Source organism: Lactuca virosa, chromosome 6 (genome assembly GCF_052849685.1).
Source record: "Lactuca virosa cultivar CGN04683 chromosome 6, Lactuca_virosa_CGN04683_v6, whole genome shotgun sequence".
Lineage (NCBI taxonomy): Eukaryota > Viridiplantae > Streptophyta > Magnoliopsida > Asterales > Asteraceae > Lactuca > Lactuca virosa.
This window is the reverse complement of record NC_136431.1, coordinates 19,270,292-19,296,258: the sequence shown is the minus strand read 5'-3', so window position 1 is coordinate 19,296,258 and position 25,967 is coordinate 19,270,292. Positions and strand designations below refer to the sequence as shown.

Sequence of the window (25,967 nt, the reverse complement as noted above, 5' to 3'; positions counted from 1 at the left end):
ACAATATGATTCCAAATTATTATATTAATCATATAATATAATAAATAAATCATATTTATGCCCTAATCAACCTCTCTCCTCAACTGTCATCCTGTCTAGTCACCAGTGTGAAGGCAACCCAAAAGGACCATGCTCACAATCGGGTCAAGTAAATACCAAAATAGTTATGGACTTAGACACTAATCCAATAGTCTCCCACTTGGATAAGTCTAATAACTATTCTGCGTATGACTTCAGAACCTGATCAGCAATCGTAGCTTCCAAAAGCGCTGTCAACTCTGATCTTATCAGATACGCGTGTCCTTTAGATAAGGGATCATATATTCCTCCATTCTACAAGATATCGTATAGACATGAGACATGGATTGAAATCATTCTCTCAGTCTATGTGTCGTTTCCCGATTTCCGATTTATGACGACTGACTAATTGAACAAATCAAATCAGTCCTGGCCCGGCCGAGCACTTTCCTTTGTCATCAGTAAATCATCGAGGGGCCCACAGATATCGCTTTTATCCCACCTTGGGTAAAAGGAATGGATAAACTTCGACTCAAATGCTTGCTTGCACCTACTAATCGAATCACACACAACAATAAGTTTTATAACACCAAGTTACTGGTACGTTTACTTATTGTCAATGTGCAACCGACCAGCAAATAACAACTAACACGTCTCGGTTTCAAGAATATACAATGTTATCGTCTCACCAATCACTCGTGATAAAACCATGAAGTGATTCAAATGAGCGTGGGTTTAATCCAATACTCTAATCTTATCAAAGCACTCATGAACTCTGCAGCAAACTTGTGCTATGTCTAAACACTTTAGACAATCTACAGACAGATTCATGACAGTCTTCCTTCATACCTACTTCCAACGTATGACCGACTGTGGATGTTTGAATAACCTAGTTATTCTGGAAGTCAAAACATGCAAAGTGAAACGCAATAATAATATTAATCCTATATGGCCCCAAAACTTTTGAGCGTAAATAAAAACACTTTTATTTAAACACCATATTGATTACTCATTATTCATTGTTTACTGTTTCAGACAATCAACTTATTACTCGAATTATAACCACAATTGTCCCATGCTCCAAGCATGCACACTTTGGTTTCCTATGGTCCATACTCTGTGAAATAGATCAATTGAAAAACTTTCCCAATGAAACTCATTTCACAATCCCCAATTTTTTTTTATTATTAGTATAAGAATACCAAATTCTTGCCACTTTTAGAATATGTCAGATTCTAACACTTTATGCAATGATTCTTTCGTAATGTCATAGCACAAAAGTCACCAAGACCCGGCTAATGAAATTACTAAGTTCTCTATCAGAAATTGTTACAAAACAATTTTATAGATGTGATGTCTCTCACTCAAAGTACATTCCTTTGAACATCCTTTTGCATAAAAGTTTCTAATCTACATAGAGTCTTAATATCCAACTCCCATTAATGGAAACATTTCCATATTTGCTATATGACAACTTATTCTTAATAGAATCTTATCTATTCATAATAATGTCAATATAGTCCATCCAGTACTATACTTCCAACTACTCACAAGCGACAAATCCTCAGTGAACCTCAGACCGTCCTTTGATAGTTGTTTAATTATTTTAGTCAAAACCGATTCTAGTCCTTTTTCCCTCTTAATGCCCTAGGCATTTGGAAAATTTAGAATGGTCAAATATTATAACATATGCAATCGGTCCCATACCCGAAGCGTATTAGACACGATGCATAATGTCTCATATAAAGACGTGATACTTTATCAGCCTTCTGCCATAATATATTATGTGCCATGTTCCCGCAATTCGAACTATGAAGAGGGATGCCGTAATCATAATCGAATTTTGAGAATGCACTATGTATCCTTGACTAAATTTATTAACATTTCTCGATCTAAGCTTTAGAATTTTGAAACGAAGTATAATATTCTCTCCCTTAATTATAGCAAAACAACTTTTCAACCCTTGCAACTTTGCAAAGTGAATCTTTGTTTTCTATAATTAATATTGCTAACTTGCAATACTTACCATAATAATCATGCTCCCACTAACATGGTGATTATTTTCTTACCAGCATAACACTTATGCTCCCACTAGCTTTGACATGTATTCAGAAAACAATTGGACTTCTAGAAAACAATGCTTATTGAATTCCTTAAGTTCATATTTCTAATACCTAATGCTTTGATAAGCCTTTATCTAAGCTTTTTAAGCTCATACACCTTTGCCTTAGATAGCTCACATGTGTGTCTAAACAATTCAGAATTTATGTTACTAAGTCCCAAATGTTCAGATCAATTGCCAAATCTCACAATTCGAACTATGAAAAGGGATGCCGTAATCATAATCGAATTTGAGAATACAATTTTCACAATTGCTATCTTCTTAAAATCTCTCTTAGTGAAAGCATTTCCTCACAATCATTTTCATGAAGGAGGAAAACCTTATGACACTTAGATTTTATGATGTATGTGTTCCTATCCATGTGAATTTGTCAAAACGAAAGTTTGCGACAAATCCAAAACATTATGGACTGAACTTGTTCAATCTTGATTTCTTGCCTCATGGTAACATGAATGCCCACCATGTCTTCCAAGCAACTCACCCTTTCATATCAATGTACTTTCCATTGATCGAGGTGATTTGTCTTTATGCATTCAAATGAGAACTCATATAACTCACACGCATAATTAACTCAATTGGAATGGCACAGAAAAAGAGTATGTCATCCACGATAGGCTTTAAACCTCAAGTCGTGTGCTAGTGATGATCAACTAGGTTTACTCTTGATTTGTTCTTGAAACTTTTCAAGACCATTAAGACTCCCACTGACTCCTTGACATATAAGATTCTCTTGTCAAGAACCATTTCTTGACAAACAAATATTCAAGAGTTAGTGTAGCCTTTTGTCAAGTTCAACACTTCACACAATTGGTCCTGGTTGGTCTTTGTCTTATCCAAGACATCACAACTTACCAATTTCAAATGTGCAAGAATAAGAAAACTTTTCCAAATTCCACATTTGTCGAGTGTTATAAACCTACTTAAGACTTGTCACTCATGTCAGAATCTTGACTCTAAGACTTGATATTGGAACGAAGTATGATTGACTTCTTGATTTAACCATTTCTACAATTCTTGATTCCTCTTCTTAGACATGCAATTGCACTAAGACTCACTTAGAGGATCAATTGAGATATGGTTCTTAATCATTAAGACTTATCATAAAACACAATAAAAGGTACTCTCCCTTCTTCTTAGAATAGAGAAACTTTTATCTTTCTGCCTACTTGATTCTTCTTATTCGTTCTGCTATTGATTTAAACTCTTTCAATCAACTCAGAATTATACTTAATCTTATAAGTATAATCATATTTACTAACCTTTAGTAAATCATGATGAATATCTTTATCACTCTTGTGGTGGACTTGATCAACGCACAACCTAGTGTACTCGATCTCCTGGTCCTTCTCTTGACACTTTGCCAAAGAATTAGTCTAATTTCCAAAATATGAAGTTTCTCATTCATCACGCAACCAAGTTGTATGATTCCAAGTTTCTGTCCAATTGAAACTTGGGTGATGAGAATCTTCCTTTATTTGGCAAATCCTCGACATTTCACAAATAACATAATCAAGAATCACATCCAATTCAACATTGCTAAAATTAGAAATACATAAACATCCATTTTCACATATGCCATTGCAAGGATAAATAAATAGGACGAAATCAAAATTCATTCTATTGCGGAAAAACTTGTCCTTACAATGCAATTCAAATGAAAACTATGCTATTTCAATTTCTAAGCAATCTATTCTAACTCTAAAGTAGTAGCTCAAAAATCCGATCTTCAAGCAATGCGATCGAAATCCATTTCTTCACGATCAGATTCAGCTTACTTCTTCCCTTAAGCTTCCTCTCTTTTCTTCGATCCTACAAAACATCAAAGTGTAATCTTATCACATCATGTATTGAAAATCAAAGAATAGGAACTTATAGAGTTAGTTATTGGATTTTACCTGAAGTAGAGCCATACGTCTTGACTCTCCCATCTCTTAGATCTCTCAGGTAAAAAGGGCAGCTTTGTCTCCAATGCCCCTTCTCTTGACAGTAGAAGCAGATGGACTCTTTTGAAATGGCACAAGGAACTATCTCAGAATTTACCTTTTCTGGATTTCCAATGTCACTATTTTCAATTTCCATTGAAGTTTGAGAGTTTGATTTGCCAGAAAAATTTACTCGATTAGCACGCCAAATCATTTCTGATTCAGCAGCTATAAGCAAATAGGTCAAATCAATGAGGGTCACGTCATGGTCCATCATATAGTACTCTCTAACGAACTCACTATATGATTCAGGAAGTGACTGAAGAACCCAGTCAACAGCCAACATTTCTGAGATATCGACACCCATCATCCTTAACCTATCAATGTGTGACTTCATCTCTAAGATGTGTGCACACACAGGTTTCCCATCTTTGTGTTTACTTGCCAATAGGGCTTGAGTGAGCTTGAACTTTTCAAGCCTTTGAACTTGTGGGTTAGGGAGAATAATTGGAGGAGGTGGAGGAAGTGAAGCATGACTCTCATTTCCTTGATCGTATCGTGGAACGTCATCTTCATTTGGAAAGCTTGTTCCAAGGGATTTGGAAAGACCATAGTTGTCATACTTTGACATCTACAAAACGGGAGAAAATCCAAGTTAAGTTGATTAGAATCCTTGATGTGACACCCAAATGAAACATCAAGGCTAGGATCCAACACAATACTCTACAACCTAGAAGAGGGATGCCGTAATCTAGTTGCAGAATATTTGAAGGTAGGTAAATGACGATTTACCAATTCCCACCATGAAAAACGAAAAAGAAATTTAAGTTTTAAATGAATTGAAAACTCCTAGATCTTTTGAGATTCATTGAACCTTTCAATGGCATGTTTAAATCTCGATATGCACTTCAAATTTTGCGACTGGGATGCCGAGGATCGCAAACAAGTTTGTGAATAACCATGCGAACCAACATGGTGCACTCAATGTCTTCATCACCTAATCAATGTGCCGGTTAGCCACACACGCTCCATTGATCTATGATAAAACATCGAGCCACCCTTTGTCGCCAATGTCAATCCCAAATTAGTGTGCCGGTTAACCACACGCGCTCCACCAACGATTGACAGGGGCACAAAGTGTAATTCCATGGATTAGCATCACTTTCACATTTTATCCTAGAGTAACTAAGATTTGGGAATTTGTAAAAGCATTTAGTTACTTTGTACTTCATTATACTTATAATGGAAGGTTTCTGTCCTATCCTACCTGTTCGGCTAACGACCCTCCACTAGTCAAGAGTGCGGTGGGTAAGAGTGGATACCCATTCAATCGCCATTTTATAGGCAATTTCCTTAAACACCCCTTATAGACCAGCTTCGTGAATGAGGCCTACTAACGGTAAGACTGACTTTTACTCATATATATAATATTAGACTTTTAATGTTACATATATAGTATAAGGTGTATTTTATACTTTTAAAATACTAGGTGGTTTTATTAACTTTCCAAAACCATAAGGGTGTAATTTGAACTTATTCAAAATACGAGGGTTTTAGAATTTAACATTTCAAAATTAAACTTTTAATCAACTTTTAAATTCCAAAACTTGAGGGTAAGTTTTGAAACTTTTCAAAACATAAGCAAGAACATTCTAGATCAAATTATTAATAATAATTAACCAATTAATTAGTAATTATCTTAATATGACCTAATTCAATTTCTTGCAAGATAATCTATCAAATAATTCAAATAAATCAAGTTTATCACATAAAGAAATGATTATCTAATTAATTTGACAATTATCTTTTACTTTGGTAAGGATATCTCTTAAATTAAACAATTAATTTAACCTAATCCCTTAAATCCCCTAGAATTCGAAATTATGGGATGGGATATTCAAAATCTTTAATTACCAAATTTAAACATTTAAAGGATAATTACAAGATATGGCAATATCCAAATCCCTAAAATTTAGGATCTAATCATGGGGAAAGAGGCAATTTCGAAATTCTAGGGTTAGACAACCCTAAAATCGAAATCTTGGGGCCAAAGAAAAAAGGTTTAGGAAATCTTACCAAAAATTTCGAAATCTAGGGTTTAGAAACCCTAATTTCGAAAATCAAGCCTCCAGGGTTTATTAGCCATAAACCCTAATATGTCAAGTTCATACATTTGAATAAAGCTAATTGAAAACAAAAACCAATGGCTCTGATACCACTGATGGGTTTTATACAAACAATCCTATGTGTGCATGCAACCCTAGAGTTGGATCTATGTTTTCACTATTAGTTATACAACTTTATGAACACAAAAGAACCCTAGCATGCATCTACTATTTTCGAAATTGACATGGAAGAATAGAATACATACCTTTTGTTGTTATGTAGTAATAACAACTAGTTCCTTGAATTTCCTTAGCTCTTGAAAGCAAGTACCACAAGTGTAGTACCTCTAATGGCTCACAAACACACTAGGTGAAAGGATGAATATGGGAGAGAGGAGAGAAGGATATCTTGCCCTAAAATTCGTCCCTTTTAGGGTTTCCCAAGGCTTGGACGAATTCTAGTGCCTTAGGGTGCTATTTATACTTGAGGCTAGCTAGGGTTTCAAGGTGGAAACCCTAATCCCTTAGCTTAGGGCCTAAGCAAGTCCATGGACTCCTTTCCTTAAGCCCTTGGACGAAAACTCCTAGATCCTTCTAGGATTTTCGTTCAAGCCTTAATAAAAGTGATCCAATAGCCCAAAGTCTCAACTATCAAATAATTACAAAACAGCCCCTGTACTTTTAATTAATTCCTTTAATCCCGAAATTAATTCCTAATTAATTTCTGATTAAATACTAATTAACAATATGATTCCAAATTATTATATTAATCATATAATATAATAAATAAATCATATTTATGCCCTAATCAACCTCTCTCCTCAACTGTCATCCTGTCTAGTCACCAGTGTGAAGGCAACCCAAAAGGACCATGCTCACAATCGGGTCAAGTAAATACCAAAATAGTTATGGACTTAGACACTAATCCAATATACTAATGGTAAGACTGACATTTACTTAAACATATATAATATTAAACTTTTAATTCTATATAGTATAAGAGTATATTTTACACTTTTAAAATAATATGTGGTTCAATCTATTAATAAATTAGACTTTTAATTTGATTAACTTAAACCATATAATTATGGATTTATTAATTATCTCTTTTAATTAAACACTTAATTAATTTAATAAAACCATAAGGGTGTAATTTGAACTTTTCAAAGTACTGGGGTTTTAGAATTCAATATTTCAAAATTAATACCTTTTAATTAAAATTTAAATTCCAAAACTTGAGGACAAGTGTTGAAACCTTTCAAAACATTAGGGTTTAACTATTTAAATTTAAAAAACTAAAACTTTTAATTTCAAATTTAAACTATAAAACGTGAAGGGTGTAATTTGAAACTTTTCAAACTTACTAGGTCAAATATTTGACTCATAATAATCCTATATTATCCATATTTAACCAAATCTATTAGTTTTGATAAGGATAATAATTCCAAACATGAAAAATCGATTTTAGGCAATAAACACGAGTTTTGGTAATTATCCTTAACAAAATCTGCTCAAAATTCGAAAATCCCGTCAACAACACCCTGGACTCGCCTAGTCCACTGATGGACTCGCCGAGTTCATGCAACTCGTCGAGTCCACTGATGGACTCGCCAAGTCGGCTTCGCAAACAACAAGACTTTGACTTTTTGATCAATCGCCAGTTCACATTTTTATCTATTCAACTAGAAAAATGACCTAGGCTTTGATACCACTGTTGGGTTATGAGCATAACATCAATCCTATGGTGTTCATGCAACCCTAATTACTTTGATCTAGGTTTTTCTAAGTTGAACATACAACATTGAATACCAAAGCAATAAACCCTAATTTAGCATGCTTATTCTAAATAGACATAATAAACAAGTTAGAATGATTATCTCGACTTGTTATGTAGTAATAACAAGAACTCCTTGACCTTTGAAAGTTTAGTGCCTCAAATGTTGCATCTCTAATGGAGTCGCAAATACCACTAGCAACAAGGAAGAACAAGAAAGAGATGAGAGGCTCAAAATCGGCCATGAAATCCTTCTAGGGTTTCTAGTGGCCGATTTTGGCATGCCCAAGGGTTCCTTATATAGCCGACCAATTAGGGTTCCAGTCAAAACCCTAATCCAATTGCTTAGTCCTTAATTAGCCCAAAGGATCCTTCCAGAAGGCCCCTTGGACGATTTCTATATGGACTCCCATATAGAGTTCGTCCACTTCTTCCTTATGGATCCTAAGCCCAACTTTGTAACTATCTTATAATTACAGTATCAGCCCCCTTGATTTAATTAATCTCTTTTAACCACAAAACTAAATCTAAATTAATTATTGATCAATGTTAATTAAACAATATGATTTCTCTTTTAATATATTATTCACATAATATATTAATAAATCATAAATAATCCTCTTTCTCCTTAATTCATCCTATCAGTTGCTATGGTGAAGGCAACCCAAAAGGACCATGCTCATAATCAGGTCAAGTACATACTAAAATAGTTATGGGCTTAGACACCTAATCCAACAATCCTTTGCTTCCACCTCGTCCACGACCCCTTCATCGTCCCCTGGAAGAGTTATCATCAGAACCATGACCCTTTTATGGTGATCTCGAGTCATCACCTCTTTTCTTTGACCTTTCAAACCATTCTTCATGTGTGAATAGAATCTGTTTCTCCTCATTATCTTCATGTCCCTTGAATCTTTCTTCGTGAGTCTTTAATCTTCCGATTACCTCTTCGACGATCATAGTTTCCAAATCTCCAAATTGTTCAATCGTTGAAGCAATTTGTAGAAATTTTGTTAGGATAACTCTGAGTAGTTTCTTGACGACATACGCTTCTTCAACCTTGTCACCTAAGGCCCGTATGTTGCTCACCACATTGTTCACCTTCGTGGAAAACTCATCTACCGTTTCCGTCTCCTTCACGTTCAACACTTCAAATTCGGCCTTCAATGTCTGTACTTTTGCAGTCCTAACTCTATCCGCACCTAGGTACGTCGTCTTGAGAGTCTCCCAAGCATCTTTTGCTGTTTCCTTCTCTGCAATGGACAACAACATATCTTCCGGTATCCCTTTGTAGATAGTGACGGGTGCTATCTTGTCCATTCGGGCTTCAACAACTTCTCGAGGATTCTTGGGGTCAACTGTAACGCCTGTAGATCCGGGCTAGTCAATTTAGAGATAATAGGGGTCGAAAACGAATTTTTGACAAAAGGTTATTTAGAATAAATAATCTTAACCAAGTTGTAGAATACGTCTCAAGGGTTCCGTACATATAAAGAACGTTGAAATCTGAATTATAACGAAGAAGTTATGGTACGTCGAAGTTTTATGGCAAAACCATCACGACACCGGGAGACGTAAATAGTGAATTTATGATGGAGGACTTTTTAGCCTTAGAAATCTAAACAAAAGTTGTAGTATACGTTAAACCGAGAACATACAAAAAAAGAACGCCCAAATCTGACTTCGTAAACCGAGAACATACAAAAAAAGAACGCCCAAATCTGACTTCGTATGAGGAATTATGAATTTTCTAAGATTTGGCTTAGCAGTGCACAGCCCGAAACTCGAATTTTAGATCGAGCGGTTTTTGGCCTACGCGACCTAAATGAGAATTGAAGATCTCATTAATAGGAACTCAACGGTAAAAAGACAGACGAAAACAGAGTCTGTATGTAGAAGTTATGAATTTTACGCGGACATTTAACAATATAATCTCCTTGTACTGTTAAATTTAAGATCGGTCGAGAATTATCCGAAGGAGTCAAAATGAAAGTTGTAGATCTTATTTTTACCTACGCGTGGATATAAAGAACGTCAAAAACGGAGGTCGTATGTGAAAGTTACGGATTTTAGAAGTCAAAAGTGTGCTGTGCGAAAATGGGTGATGTGGCACAATCTTGGCCATTGCTTTCTCCCCAAGTCTTGCCACTAGATGGTGACATGTGGCACCAAGTTCAGCCATTTTTCACCCTATAAATAGAACATCTCCCACCCTCATTTTCTTCACACATTTCCCATTCTTTCTTCTCTTTACTCTCTCTCTCTAGAACCTCTCTCTAGCCCCGAAACCCCCCGAAAAGCCTAGGGAACCTCCCTAGCACGAGGCGGAAGCCCCGGAGTGCTCGACGGCTCCGAGAAGAAGAGCTTTTTGGCTCGGGAACGCTGCTCCAAGCAAAGCCCGGTTTTCTATAAAACCCGCTGTAAGTGAGCTACGCCTACGCTATTTTTAATATAGCTTTTATTTAATTATAGTAACGTTATTAGGAACTTATAATAAGTACTTGAGCTATTATTATGGGTTATATAAGTATTGTTTAACGCTTATATAATAGTAATAATAGTTAGACTATTAATTAGTCCCGACGAATAATAGACTAAACTCTAGTGGTAATAATACTAGGTTTCGTCGAAGGAAATTATTTTTTTTAAGAAGCGAAGCGCTGTCTGAGTTCGGAATCACCACTTTTTCAAGTGAGTGCATAGTTACTTTCATCTTACACATAGATATGAAGTATTTTATATAAATTACGTGCTATGTGTGCATATTATCTGTATACATGCTATCTATGCTGGAGGAACGATTTTATACAAGTTTTATATGATTTAAACTGTATATGTATTTATATCTACATAATATGTTGGGTAAAACATGGGTAGATGACATATGAGTTGGATGATGACATATGTATTTATATCTACATAATATGTTGGGTAAAACATGGGCAGATGAAACCCTAAATTCCGGGGTTTTGCACCCTATTTAAGGAAGCATAAGCCTCCTTTGGCCTCTTTGCAGTCCTTTGAGAGCTCAGAGAACCCTAATTCGTGTGGTGCTTCATTCTTGTGTGTGTAAAGCTTTGGAGAGGAGATCTTTTGAGGAGAGTAGCTTGGGGAAACAAAAGGCTAGGAGCAAGGAAGTGTGGGAGATCAGAAATCTACCTCAAATAGCATCATTTGGAGGTATCAAGTCGTCACCTTTTCTCCTTTTTCTTTCTAGACCTCTTTTGGTTGAGATCTAGGGTTTTTATGGTTTGGTTGAGATGGTAATGTGGGATATGAGCTAGATCTGAAGTTGTAACTTCAGATCTGTAACCTTCTTGGGTTCTAGAGTCATAAAGCTCTGATTTTGGTAGAGAATGAGGCCCTCCTTGTGCATAAAGCCCCATTAAGAACTTAGTTTTGACATTAAGAGCCTTATTAGTCATGCATGCACGTAAAGTTTGCAACTTTACGTGAAAAGCATGCCCTAGAAGCTTGGATCTGTGATTTGGAGCCGCTGCATAGCTCAAAACAAGTCTGTATGGAAAAAGGACTGAATGGACTCGGCGAGTCGCAAGGTTGACTCGGCGAGTCACATGAAGATGGCCGTGAGCTCGACGAGTTGGATGAACAACTCGGCGAGTCCGATGAAGATCACCATAAGACTCGACGAGTTGAAGAACAACTCGGCGAGTCGGATGAGTTTTCCCTAGGATATGTGTAACGCCCGGGTTTCGGGGCTAAGCATTTTTAGACGATGTAATAGTCTAGGTCAACTATTGTAACTCTTTTGATGTAATAAAAATGAAATATTTGAGTATTTTGTGAATTATGTGAATTTATGTGCTTATTATTTAATTATAAATGTATAATTAATAAAGAATAAAAATAAGCGTCAAAATGAAATGTTAGATAAACCCGATATCTATGAAGGATGTGGTAGTGGTCGTGACGAGGTTTCCGAATATATAAAGAATGCCAAAATCCGAGTTATAACGAAGAAGTTATGACCCGACGAAGTTTCACGACGGAACCGACACGATACCGGGAAGCGTAAATAGTGAATTTACGATAAAGCGAGTTTTAGCCTTAGAGATCTAAACGAAAGTCGTAGAAAACGTTAAACCGAGAGCGCCCATAAGAAGAACGCCCAAATCTGACTTCGTATGAGGAAGTTATGATTTTTCTAAGTTTCAGCTTAGCGGTATGCAGCCAAAATACTCGATTTGAGATCGAGTGGTTTTTAGCCGACACAACCTAAACGAGAATTGAAGATCTCGTTAATAGTAATGCAACGGTAAAAAGACAGACGAAAACGGACGTCGGATGAAGAAGTTATGAATTTTTAACGGACTAATCCTGTCCCGGCCTGTTAAAAATATAACTGTTAAAATAAATTCAAAATTAGCCGACGGAGTCTAAACGAAAGTTGTAGATTACGTTCCCGCCTACGCGTGGATATAAAGAACGTCGAAAACGGAGTTCATATGAAGAAGATATGAATTTCCAAAGTTTTTAAAATAATTAATATTTATTTTTAATTATCTATTTATTTATTATTCGTTCTTTACAACCGACCGGAGGAATCTACTTTACACCGGAGAAAAGGAAAAGGAGCCGGCAACTATTCGAGTACTGCGCGCTTACGCCCAGCGTAATTCGCGAGTACGCCCCGCGTACGGACTACGCCCAGCGTAGTCATGGAGTACGCCCCGCGTAAACCGAGGTTCCAGCGACTATAAATAGAAACCGAAGTTCAGCCATTTTCCTTACCAATATTCATTCCTTCTCTCTAAATTTTGCCTTGGTTTGCGTGCCAATATTATCCCGAAGCCCCGATATTATTCCCGAGCCCCGAAGCAAGTTTTGAAGCCCCGAGGATCCCGAGAAGTGCAACTCTCGAGCCGAAGCTCTGCTCGCGAGAAACCCGGTTTTTTTGTGAAGATCTTCCAGGACTACCGAGGAATACTACTTCTACAAGTCGTAGTGCTGTCCGGTTATCTTCTGAACAAGTGAGTGTGTAGTTACTTTCTTCTAACGCATATTATGAAGTATTTATTATAAAATATGTGTGATGTGTATATTTGGTTGTTATATGTGTGAATGTATATTCACTTTCTTCTATCTCATATATATAATATATTATCTATGAAATATGTGTTATATGTGTGTGCCTTATCTGTTATGTGGAATATATATTAAATGAACATGCTTTACAGGTTTTAAAACTATGCATAAAAATATATATTTTTATCTACTAATATGTTGAGTAGAACATGGGTAGATAGTTGATGTGTGATAAACAGATGAGAGGCCTCGATGTTGTTGTTGATCTAGTCATCTAGCGGAGTATGGATGACGACCACGGACTCTTCTAGGCAGTCCAGTGGAACACTAGCAGGCTCATAACCTGTAGGTGTTGTGAACGACGTGTTCACCGGTGTACTCTACTCCCCCACATGGTTGCCTTTAGGACATCTATTGTTGAGGAAACCCCTTAGCAGTAATGTCCGTCCCGATGAACTTTCCTAGATTAGGTCCCTTTAGATAGATGTTATTTTAGGGACGTAAAGTGAGGATAACGGGAATGGGTAATCGGGTTATTGTTGGTCGGTAAAAATTAAATATAATTATTTATTGCGGGTTGAAAACCCTATATGCTCACCAGGCTCCCAAGCCTGACCCACTCAGTTTATTTGTATTACAGGAAGTGGCGCAAGGGCATAAGATGGATGAATCATAAAGTTGTTTTGTTTATGAGCCTTTATATGAATTCAACTGTTGTATTGCTTGTAATATTTGTTTATGCTTTTGGTCTGTTTATCGGAACATGACATCCCGAATATTGTTATAAAATGATTATGCATCTTTGATAAAATGCTTTGATAAACTTTATTTTATCATATTTTGTTTTGGGACAAATTCCGCAACTCTTTTGAATAAAAGAAAAAGATTTACTCTGAAAATATTTTTAAAAGCATAAATAAAACCGGTCTTTTCTGGCCGAGATTTTGGGGATGTCACAGTTGGTATCAGAGCATTAGTTTAAGCGAACTAGGAATTTGTAGGATTTCTAGACTTAAACGTAGAATGCTAAGCGATGATTGTGAGGTGTGAGCACTAGCTTATTTTAGGAATTGTGCCTAAAATGCTTTTATGTGCTAAATGATTTATGCCTTATATGCTGTTATTTGTTCGGATCTATGGTCTGTTGCCGACCGGATCTGGAAACCTTATGTGTTTAGGATTCTAAACGTACGACTACGATATTAGAACTAACATGTAAACGTTTCGGAGAGATAAGGATGATTTAAACGTCTATCCTGAATAAAGATCTAAATTCACCTTATTCGGGGTATAGATCAAAATGGCAAGAACCCGCAGTGGAGCTGGAAACGCAAACGAAAACAGGAATCGACCACCTGTAATTGAGCAAATACCTGTTGTAGCTGCAGCACCTGAGCCAGTAACGATGGCTGGTGTACAATTGATGATTCAGGCGATGTTGGATAATCAGATGGAAGAAACTAGACGTCTGCTTCGACAAAATCGTAAAGAACTTTCAATCCAAGTTGAAGAGCCCGAAGTGAATGGAGGGCCATCGGAAGGTGGAAACTTCAGTGGTACCGTTGGTCAAGACAACCCACAAATTGTTAGACAAGGCAATCGTAATGGAGGAAATAATGGAAGAGGATGTAAATACAAGGATTTTATGGCGTCTAAGCCACCGTGTCTATCCGGAAGCCCGACGCCGGTGCAAATTATGGATTGGATCTCCGAAATGGAGACAATGTTTGAAAGTTGCGAATGCAGCAACAGGCAGAAGACCGCTCTTGCTATCCCGTTGTTGAAATCTGGCGTGTTGAGTTGGTGGAAGCTGTTAGCTGACTCTATGCCCAAGGGAGAAGCGAGTAAATTGTCTTGGGAAGATTTTGTGGAACAACTGAAACTGCAATACTGCTCAGAGCAGGACCTACTGGAAATCAATAACGAGTTTCAGAATTTGAAGAAGGGAAAGATGAGCGTTGCTGAATACGCTGCAAGTTTCACGGAGAAAATGAAGCTTATCCCATACCTAGTTCCAACAGAACTCTCAAAGGTCAATAAGTTTGCCTTTGGACTACCAGCGGACTATGGTCCAATGGTTAAGCAAGCAACCACGTTGAAAGCCGCCATCTGGGCTGCCATAAATGTTGAGACCCAGATCAGGGAGAAAGGTCTGGAAAGGTCAGAGGTTGGTGAGAAGAGGAAGTTTGACGGACCCTCGGGGTCCAGCAAAAAGGGTAAATTCTCAAAGTCTAGTTCGAAAGGAGGTGGAGGAGGCGAAGTGAAGTGGTGTGACAAGTGCAAGAAGAAGCACTCTGGGAAGTGCGACGGAGGGGTCACTTGTTTCACATGTGGGAAGCCTGGGCACTATGCCAATGAATGCACATTCACTAAGAAGGTCTGTTATGAGTGCAACGAGGAGGGGCACATTTCGAGGGACTGCCCAAAGAAGAAGGAAGCAGGAAGACCCAACATTCCACCAAAGCCGAAGGCTAGAGCCTTCCAGATGACACTGGAAGCTGCTAAGGAAGAAGCTGATGTCGCTTCAGGTACCTTTCTCGTAAACAAATTGCCTGCCCAAATTTTATTTGATTCTGGAGCCAACTACTCCTTTATTTCGCATGAATTTGGTAGAAAGCTAGCTTTGCCTGTCGATAGACTAGATAATGCCTTATTAGTCGAAGTTGCTAGTGGCAAGTTTGTACCTGTTAACCATCATATGAAAAACATCTTAATTGATTTGAACGGGAATAAGTTTCACGAGGAATTATTGCCTATCGAACTTAACGGTTTCGACATCGTGTTGGGAATGGATTGGCTTAGCACCAATGATGCGGAAATACTGTGCAAAAAGAAGATTGTAAAAGTAAACCCGCCTGGGAAGAGTCGTTTATGGTGTATGGGGACAAACGCAGGGTAAATTCTGGAATCATTTCTCTAATGAAAGCCAGAAAATGTTTGACCAAGGGATGTACATCATATTTAGCATTCGTGATCGATGCTAAGAAGGAAAAGAAGGTGATACAGAGCATTCCTGTCGTGTGTGATTATTCGGAAGTATTTCCCGAAGATCTTCCCGGATTACCGCCTGATCGACAAGTAGAATTCTGTATTGACTTGTTACCAGGAACGACACCAATAGCAAAAGCACCTTACCGATTAGCACCGACGGAGATGAAAGAACTGATGATGCAACTTCAAGAGTTATTGGACAAAGGTTTCATTAGACCTAGTTCATCACCCTGGGGAGCTCCGATGTTATTTGTGAAAAAGAAAGATGGAAGTATGAGAATGTGTATTGATTACAGAGAGCTGAACAAGGCAACAATAAAGAATAGATATCCGTTGCCAATGATTGATGACCTGTTCGATCAACTGCAAGGTTCAAGTTATTTCTCAAAGATCGATCTTAGGTCAGGATATCATCAACTGAAGGTGAGAGATCAGGATATTGAGAAGACTGCGTTCAGAACGAGATATGGACACTACGAGTTCTTGGTTATGTCGTTTGGACTAACTAATGCTCCAGCAGCATTCATGGATCTGATGAACAGGGTTTGTAAACCATTCCTCGATAAATCCGTGATAGTGTTCATAGATGACATTCTCATCTACTCGAAAAGCCAAGAAGAGCATGGTAGACACTTGCGGGAAGTGTTAGAAGTCTTGAAGAAGGAGAAGATGTATGCTAAATTCTCCAAATGTGATTTTTGGATTCGAGAAGTCCAATTCTTGGGTCACGTGGTCAACCAAGTAGGGATAATGGTCGATCCAGCAAAGATTGAAGCGGTAATGAAGTGGGAACAACCAAAAAGTCCCACGGAGATCCGAAGCTTTTTGGGATTAGCCGGATATTACCGAAGGTTTATCCAAGGATTTTCTTCAATCGCTAGTCCATTAACAACGTTAACCCACAAAGGAGCTACCTATGCTTGGAGTGATAAGCATAAAGAAGCATTCGAGAAGCTAAAGAAGAAACTATGCGAGGCACCGATACTTTCTCTACCCAATGGAGTTGAAGACTTTGCTGTTTATAGTGATGCGTCTGGTGTTGGGTTGGGTTGTGTTTTGACCCAAAGAGAAAAGGTGATCGCATATGCGTCTCGACAGTTGAAGGAACATGAAAAGAACTACCCGACTCATGACTTGGAGTTGGCGGCGGTAGTTTTCGCTCTAAAAATATGGAGGCATTACCTCTATGGCACGAAGTGCAAACTTTTCACCGATCATAAGAGTCTCCAATATCTCTTTAATCAGAAAGAATTGAACATGAGGCAACGACGCTGGCTAGAATTACTCAAGGACTATGACTGTGAAATACTTTACCACCCCGGTAAAGCAAACGTTGTCGCTGATGCTCTCAGTCGAAAAGTCAACCTTGAAAGAAAAAGGCCAAGAGCGTTGAGAATAGAAGTTGTCTCGACCATTGTGGAAAGTATCAGGGAAGCTCAAGAAGAAGCCTCAGAGAAGAGTGACCGAAAAGAAGAACGTTTGGGAAAAACATTACTGTTTGGTACAAACAGTCAAGGACTAAAGGTATTCCAAGATCGGATTTGGGTACCTAAGACTGGAGGAATAAGAGATCTTCTGATGGAAGAAGCTCACAAGACCATGTACTCGATTCATCCCGGTAGCACTAAAATGTATAGGGACCTAAAACCCTACTACTGGTGGCCGACGATGAAGCTCGACGTTGCGAAATATGTGGCCGAGTGTGTAACTTGTGCAAGAGTTAAGGCACAACATCAGAAACCATATGGGAGTTTAGAACCCTTACCTGTACCCATGGGTAAATGGGAAGACATCACCATGGATTTTGTGACTAAACTACCCAGGACGAAGAACGGTCACGACATGATTTGGGTGGTCGTGGATCGTTTCACAAAGAGTGCACACTTCATAGCTGCCAATGAAAGGTGGTCTATGGATAAGCTTGCAAATGCTTACGTGAAGGAAATTGTGAGACTTCACGGTGTTCCTCTAAAAATTGTATCGGATCGTGATAGTCGTTTCACGTCAAGGTTTTGGAGAAGTCTACAAGAGGAATTGGGTACGAAGTTATGTCTGAGTACAGCTTACCATCCGCAGACTGATGGTCAGAGTGAAAGAATGATTCAAACGCTTGAAGATATGTTGAGAGCATGTACCCTCGAGTTCCAAGGTAACTGGGATGAGCACTTACCTTTGGTAGAATTTTCCTACAACAACAGTTTCCACTCGAGCATCAAGATGGCACCTTATCAAGCTTTGTATGGAAAAAAGTGTCGTACGCCTTCTTGTTAGCTTGAGGCTGGCGAAAAGCAGTTTATGGGCCCCGAGATAGTCCATGAGACTGCTGAGAAGCTGAAGGTGATCAGGGAAAGGATGTTAGCAGCTCAGGATCGTCAGAAGAGCTATGCTGACAAGAAAAGACGACCGATGACCTTCGAAGTTGGGGATTCCGTTTTGCTTAAAGTCTCACCGTGGAAAGGACTTATACGATTCGGGAAACGAGGAAAGCTGCGTCCAAGGTTTATTGGACCGTTCAAAGTTCTTCAGAAGATTGGGAACCAAGCTTACAAGCTGGAATTGCCCGAAGAACTCGATGGTATTCATAACACCTTCCATGTATGTTATCTGAGGAAATTCACGGGAGAAGTTCCCGACATAATTCCGATCTCGGAGTTAAGAATGGATGAGAATAAGAGGCTAATCGAAGAGCCCGAGGCAATTGTTGACCGTAAGATTAAGAAGTTACGACGCAAGATGGTCGACTTAGTGCTAGTCCGATGAAAACATTCGAATGGGCCGAATCTCACTTGGGAAACAGAGGATGACATGATGAGTCGCTATCCGCATCTGTTTGCTGACGCATGATTCCGGGACGGAATCATCCTAAGGGGGAGAGAATTGTAACGCCCGGGTTTCGGGGCTAAGCATTTTTAGACGATGTAATAGTCTAGGTCAACTATTGTAACTCTTTTGATGTAATAAAAATGAAATATTTGAGTATTTTGTGAATTATGTGAATTTATGTGCTTATTATTTAATTATAAATGTATAATTAATAAAGAATAAAAATAAGCGTCAAAATGAAATGTTAGATAAACCCGATATCTATGAAGGATGTGGTAGTGGTCGTGACGAGGTTTCCGAATATATAAAGAATGCCAAAATCCGAGTTATAACGAAGAAGTTATGACCCGACGAAGTTTCACGACAGAACCGACACGATACCGGGAAGCGTAAATAGTGAATTTACGATAAAGCGAGTTTTAGCCTTAGAGATCTAAACGAAAGTCGTAGAAAACGTTAAACCGAGAGTGCCCATAAGAAGAACGCCCAAATCTGACTTCGTATGAGGAAGTTATGATTTTTCTAAGTTTCAGCTTAGCGGTATGCAGCCAAAATACTCGATTTGAGATCGAGCGGTTTTTAGCCGACACAACCTAAACGAGAATTGAAGATCTCGTTAATAGTAATGCAACGGTAAAAAGACAGACGAAAACGGTCGTCGGATGAAGAAGTTATGAATTTTTAACGGACTAATCCTGTCCCGGCCTGTTAAAAATATAACTGTTAAAATAAATTCAAAATTAGCCGACGGAGTCTAAACGAAAAATGTAGATTACGTTCCCGCCTACGAGTGGATATAAAGAGCGTCGAAAACGGAGTTCATATGAAGAAGATATGAATTTCCAAAGTTTTTAAAATAATTAATATTTATTTTTAATTATCTATTTATTTATTATTCGTTCTTTACAACCGACCGGAGGAATCTACTTTACACCGGAGAAAAGGAAAAGGAGCCGGCAACTATTCGAGTACTGCGCGCTTACGCCCAGCGTAATTCGCGAGTACGCCCCGCGTACGGACTACGCCCAGCGTAGTCATGGAGTACGCCCCGCGTAAACCGAGGTTCCAGCGACTATAAATAGAAACCGAAGTTCAGCCATTTTCCTTACCAATATTCATTCCTTCTCTCTAAATTTTGCCTTGGTTTGCGTGCCAATATTATCCCGAAGCCCCGATATTATTCCCGAGCCCCGAAGCAAGTTTTGAAGCCCCGAGGATCCCGAGAAGTGCAACTCTCGAGCCGAAGCTCTGCTCGCGAGAAACCCGGTTTTTTTGTGAAGATCTTCCAGGACTACCGAGGAATACTACTTCTACAAGTCGTAGTGCTGTCCGGTTATCTTCTGAACAAGTGAGTGTGTAGTTACTTTCTTCTAACGCATATTATGAAGTATTTATTATAAAATATGTGTGATGTGTATATTTGGTTGTTATATGTGTGAATGTATATTCACTTTCTTCTATCTCATATATATAATATATTATCTATGAAATATGTGTTATATGTGTGTGCCTTATCTGTTATGTGGAATATATATTAAATGAACATGCTTTACAGGTTTTAAAACTATGCATAAAAATATATATTTTTATCTACTAATATGTTGAGTAGAACATGGGTAGATAGTTGATGTGTGATAAACAGATGAGAGGCCTCGATGTTGTTGTTGATCTAGTCATCTAGCGGAGTATGGATGACGACCACGGACTCTTCTAGGCAGTCCAGTGGAACACTAGCAGGCTCATAACCTGTAGGTGTTGTGAACGACGTGTTCACCGGTGTACTCTACTCCCCCACATGGTTGCCTTTAGGACATCTATTGTTGAGGAAACCCCTTAGCAGTAATGTCCGTCCCGATGAACTTTCCTAGATTAGGTCCCTTTAGATAGATGTTATTTTAGGGACGTAAAGTGAGGATAACGGGAATGGGTAATCGGGTTATTGTTGGTCGGTAAAAATTAAATATAATTATTTATTGCGGGTTGAAAACCCTATATGCTCACCAGGCTCCCAAGCCTGACCCACTCAGTTTATTTGTATTACAGGAAGTGGCGCAAGGGCATAAGATGGATGAATCATAAAGTTGTTTTGTTTATGAGCCTTTATATGAATTCAACTGTTGTATTGCTTGTAATATTTGTTTATGCTTTTGGTCTGTTTATCGGAACATGACATCCCGAATATTGTTATAAAATGATTATGCATCTTTGATAAAATGCTTTGATAAACTTTATTTTATCATATTTTGTTTTGGGACAAATTCCGCAACTCTTTTGAATAAAAGAAAAAGATTTACTCTGAAAATATTTTTAAAAGCATAAATAAAACCGGTCTTTTCTGGCCGAGATTTTGGGGATGTCACAGTTGGTATCAGAGCATTAGTTTAAGCGAACTAGGAATTTGTAGGATTTCTAGACTTAAACGTAGAATGCTAAGCGATGATTGTGAGGTGTGAGCACTAGCTTATTTTAGGAATTGTGCCTAAAATGCTTTTATGTGCTAAATGATTTATGCCTTATATGCTGTTATTTGTTCGGATCTATGGTCTGTTGCCGACCGGATCTGGAAACCTTATGTGTTTAGGATTCTAAACGTACGACTACGATATTAGAACTAACATGTAAACGTTTCGGAGAGATAAGGATGATTTAAACGTCTATCCTGAATAAAGATCTAAATTCACCTTATTCGGGGTATAGATCAAAATGGCAAGAACCCGCAGTGGAGCTGGAAACGCAAACGAAAACAGGAATCGACCACCTGTAATTGAGCAAATACCTGTTGTAGCTGCAGCACCTGAGCCAGTAACGATGGTTGGTGTACAATTGATGATTCAGGCGATGTTGGATAATCAGATGGAAGAAACTAGACGTCTGCTTCGACAAAATCGTAAAGAACTTTCAATCCAAGTTGAAGAGCCCGAAGTGAATGGAGGGCCATCGGAAGGTGGAAACTTCAGTGGTACCGTTGGTCAAGACAACCCACAAATTGTTAGACAAGGCAATCGTAATGGAGGAAATAATGGAAGAGGATGTAAATACAAGGATTTTATGGCGTCTAAGCCACCGTGTCTATCCGGAAGCCCGACGCCGGTGCAAATTATGGATTGGATCTCCGAAATGGAGACAATGTTTGAAAGTTGCGAATGCAGCAACAGGCAGAAGACCGCTCTTGCTATCCCGTTGTTGAAATCTGGCGTGTTGAGTTGGTGGAAGCTGTTAGCTGACTCTATGCCCAAGGGAGAAGCGAGTAAATTGTCTTGGGAAGATTTTGTGGAACAACTGAAACTGCAATACTGCTCAGAGCAGGACCTACTGGAAATCAATAACGAGTTTCAGAATTTGAAGAAGGGAAAGATGAGCGTTGCTGAATACGCTGCAAGTTTCACGGAGAAAATGAAGCTTATCCCATACCTAGTTCCAACAGAACTCTCAAAGGTCAATAAGTTTGCCTTTGGACTACCAGCGGACTATGGTCCAATGGTTAAGCAAGCAACCACGTTGAAAGCCGCCATCTGGGCTGCCATAAATGTTGAGACCCAGATCAGGGAGAAAGGTCTGGAAAGGTCAGAGGTTGGTGAGAAGAGGAAGTTTGACGGACCCTCGGGGTCCAGCAAAAAGGGTAAATTCTCAAAGTCTAGTTCGAAAGGAGGTGGAGGAGGCGAAGTGAAGTGGTGTGACAAGTGCAAGAAGAAGCACTCTGGGAAGTGCGACGGAGGGGTCACTTGTTTCACATGTGGGAAGCCTGGGCACTATGCCAATGAATGCACATTCACTAAGAAGGTCTGTTATGAGTGCAACGAGGAGGGGCACATTTCGAGGGACTGCCCAAAGAAGAAGGAAGCAGGAAGACCCAACATTCCACCAAAGCCGAAGGCTAGAGCCTTCCAGATGACACTGGAAGCTGCTAAGGAAGAAGCTGATGTCGCTTCAGGTACCTTTCTCGTAAACAAATTGCCTGCCCAAATTTTATTTGATTCTGGAGCCAACTACTCCTTTATTTCGCATGAATTTGGTAGAAAGCTAGCTTTGCCTGTCGATAGACTAGATAATGCCTTATTAGTCGAAGTTGCTAGTGGCAAGTTTGTACCTGTTAACCATCATATGAAAAACATCTTAATTGATTTGAACGGGAATAAGTTTCACGAGGAATTATTGCCTATCGAACTTAACGGTTTCGACATCGTGTTGGGAATGGATTGGCTTAGCACCAATGATGCGGAAATACTGTGCAAAAAGAAGATTGTAAAAGTAAACCCGCCTGGGAAGAGTCGTTTATGGTGTATGGGGACAAACGCAGGGTAAATTCTGGAATCATTTCTCTAATGAAAGCCAGAAAATGTTTGACCAAGGGATGTACATCATATTTAGCATTCGTGATCGATGCTAAGAAGGAAAAGAAGGTGATACAGAGCATTCCTGTCGTGTGTGATTATCCGGAAGTATTTCCCGAAGATCTTCCCGGATTACCGCCTGATCGACAAGTAGAATTCTGTATTGACTTGTTACCAGGAACGACACCAATAGCAAAAGCACCTTACCGATTAGCACCGACGGAGATGAAAGAACTGATGATGCAACTTCAAGAGTTATTGGACAAAGGTTTCATTAGACCTAGTTCATCACCCTGGGGAGCTCCGGTGTTATTCGTGAAAAAGAAAGATGGAAGTATGAGAATGTGTATTGATTACAGAGAGCTGAACAAGGCAACAATAAAGAATAGATATCCGTTGCCAATGATTGATGACCTGTTCGATCAACTGCAAGGTTCAAGTTATTTCTCAAAGATCGATCTTAGGTCAGGATATCATCAACTGAAGGTGAGATATCAGGATATTGAGAAGACTGCGTTCAGAACGAGATATGGACACTACGAGTTCTTGGTTATGTCGTTTGGACTAACTAATGCTCCAGCAGCATTCATGGATCTGATGAACAGGGTTTGTAAACCATTCCTCGATAAATCCGTGATAGTGTTCATAGATGACATTCTCATCTACTCGAAAAGCCAAGAAGAGCATGGTAGACACTTGCGGGAAGTGTTAGAAGTCTTGAAGAAGGAGAAGATGTATGCTAAATTCTCCAAATGTGATTTTTGGATTCGAGAAGTCCAATTCTTGGGTCACGTGGTCAACCAAGTAGGGATAATGGTCGATCCAGCAAAGATTGAAGCGGTAATGAAGTGGGAACAACCAAAAAGTCCCACGGAGATCCGAAGCTTTTTGGGATTAGCCGGATATTACCGAAGGTTTATCCAAGGATTTTCTTCAATCGCTAGTCCATTAACAACGTTAACCCACAAAGGAGCTACCTATGCTTGGAGTGATAAGCATAAAGAAGCATTCGAGAAGCTAAAGAAGAAACTATGCGAGGCACCGATACTTTCTCTACCCAATGGAGTTGAAGACTTTGCTGTTTATAGTGATGCGTCTGGTGTTGGGTTGGGTTGTGTTTTGACCCAAAGAGAAAAGGTGATCGCATATGCGTCTCGACAGTTGAAGGAACATGAAAAGAACTACCCGACTCATGACTTGGAGTTGGCGGCGGTAGTTTTCGCTCTAAAAATATGGAGGCATTACCTAAACGAGAATAGTGAATTTACGATAAAGCGAGTTTTAGCCTTAGAGATCTAAACGAAAGTCGTAGAAAACGTTAAACCGAGAGCGCCCATAAGAAGAACGCCCAAATCTGACTTCGTATGAGGAAGTTATGATTTTTCTAAGTTTCAGCTTAGCGGTATGCAGCCAAAATACTCGATTTGAGATCGAGCGGTTTTTAGCCGACACAACCTAAACGAGAATTGAAGATCTCGTTAATAGTAATGCAACGGTAAAAAGACAGACGAAAACGGACGTCGGATGAAGAAGTTATGAATTTTTAACGGACTAATCCTGTCCCGGCCTGTTAAAAATATAACTGTTAAAATAAATTCAAAATTAGCCGACGGAGTCTAAACGAAAGTTGTAGATTACGTTCCCGCCTACGCGTGGATATAAAGAGCGTCGAAAACGGAGTTCATATGAAGAAGATATGAATTTCCAAAGTTTTTAAAATAATTAATATTTATTTTTAATTATCTATTTATTTATTATTCGTTCTTTACAAACGACCGGAGGAATCTACTTTACACCGGAGAAAAGGAAAAGGAGCCGGCAACTATTCGAGTACTGCGCGCTTACGCCCAGCGTAATTCACGAGTACGCCCCGCGTACGGACTACGCCCAGCGTAGTCATGGAGTACGCCCCGCGTAAACCGAGGTTCCAGCGACTATAAATAGAAACCGAAGTTCAGCCATTTTCCTTACCAATATTCATTCCTTCTCTCTAAATTTTGCCTTGGTTTGCGTGCCAATATTATCCCGAAGCCCCGATATTATTCCCGAGCCCCGAAGCAAGTTTTGAAGCCCCGAGGATCCCGAGAAGTGCAACTCTCGAGCCGAAGCTCTGCTCGCGAGAAACCCGGTTTTTTTGTGAAGATCTTCCAGGACTACCGAGGAATACTACTTCTACAAGTCGTAGTGCTGTCCGGTTATCTTCTGAACAAGTGAGTGTGTAGTTACTTTCTTCTAACGCATATTATGAAGTATTTATTATAAAATATGTGTGATGTGTATATTTGGTTGTTATATGTGTGAATGTATATTCACTTTCTTCTATCTCATATATATAATATATTATCTATGAAATATGTGTTATATGTGTGTGCCTTATCTGTTATGTGGAATATATATTAAATGAACATGCTTTACAGGTTTTAAAACTATGCATAAAAATATATATTTTTATCTACTAATATGTTGAGTAGAACATGGGTAGATAGTTGATGTGTGATAAACAGATGAGAGGCCTCGATGTTGTTGTTGATCTAGTCATCTAGCGGAGTATGGATGACGACCACGGACTCTTCTAGGCAGTCCAGTGGAACACTAGCAGGCTCATAACCTGTAGGTGTTGTGAACGACGTGTTCACCGGTGTACTCTACTCCCCCACATGGTTGCCTTTAGGACATCTATTGTTGAGGAAACCCCTTAGCAGTAATGTCCGTCCCGATGAACTTTCCTAGATTAGGTCCCTTTAGATAGATGTTATTTTAGGGACGTAAAGTGAGGATAACGGGAATGGGTAATCGGGTTATTGTTGGTCGGTAAAAATTAAATATAATTATTTA

At 38.8% G+C, this 25,967-nt stretch overlaps 1 protein-coding gene across 1 annotated transcript; it reads right to left on the bottom strand.

Moving 5' to 3' along the window:
- Nucleotides 1–8,751: 8,751 nt before the first annotated feature.
- Nucleotides 8,752–9,261, bottom strand: LOC145121359 (uncharacterized). Its single transcript, XM_079057118.1, has one exon. The coding sequence runs from the start codon at nt 9,259–9,261 to the stop codon at nt 8,752–8,754; it is 510 nt and encodes a 169-aa protein (XP_078913244.1).
- Nucleotides 9,262–25,967: the final 16,706 nt, after the last annotated feature.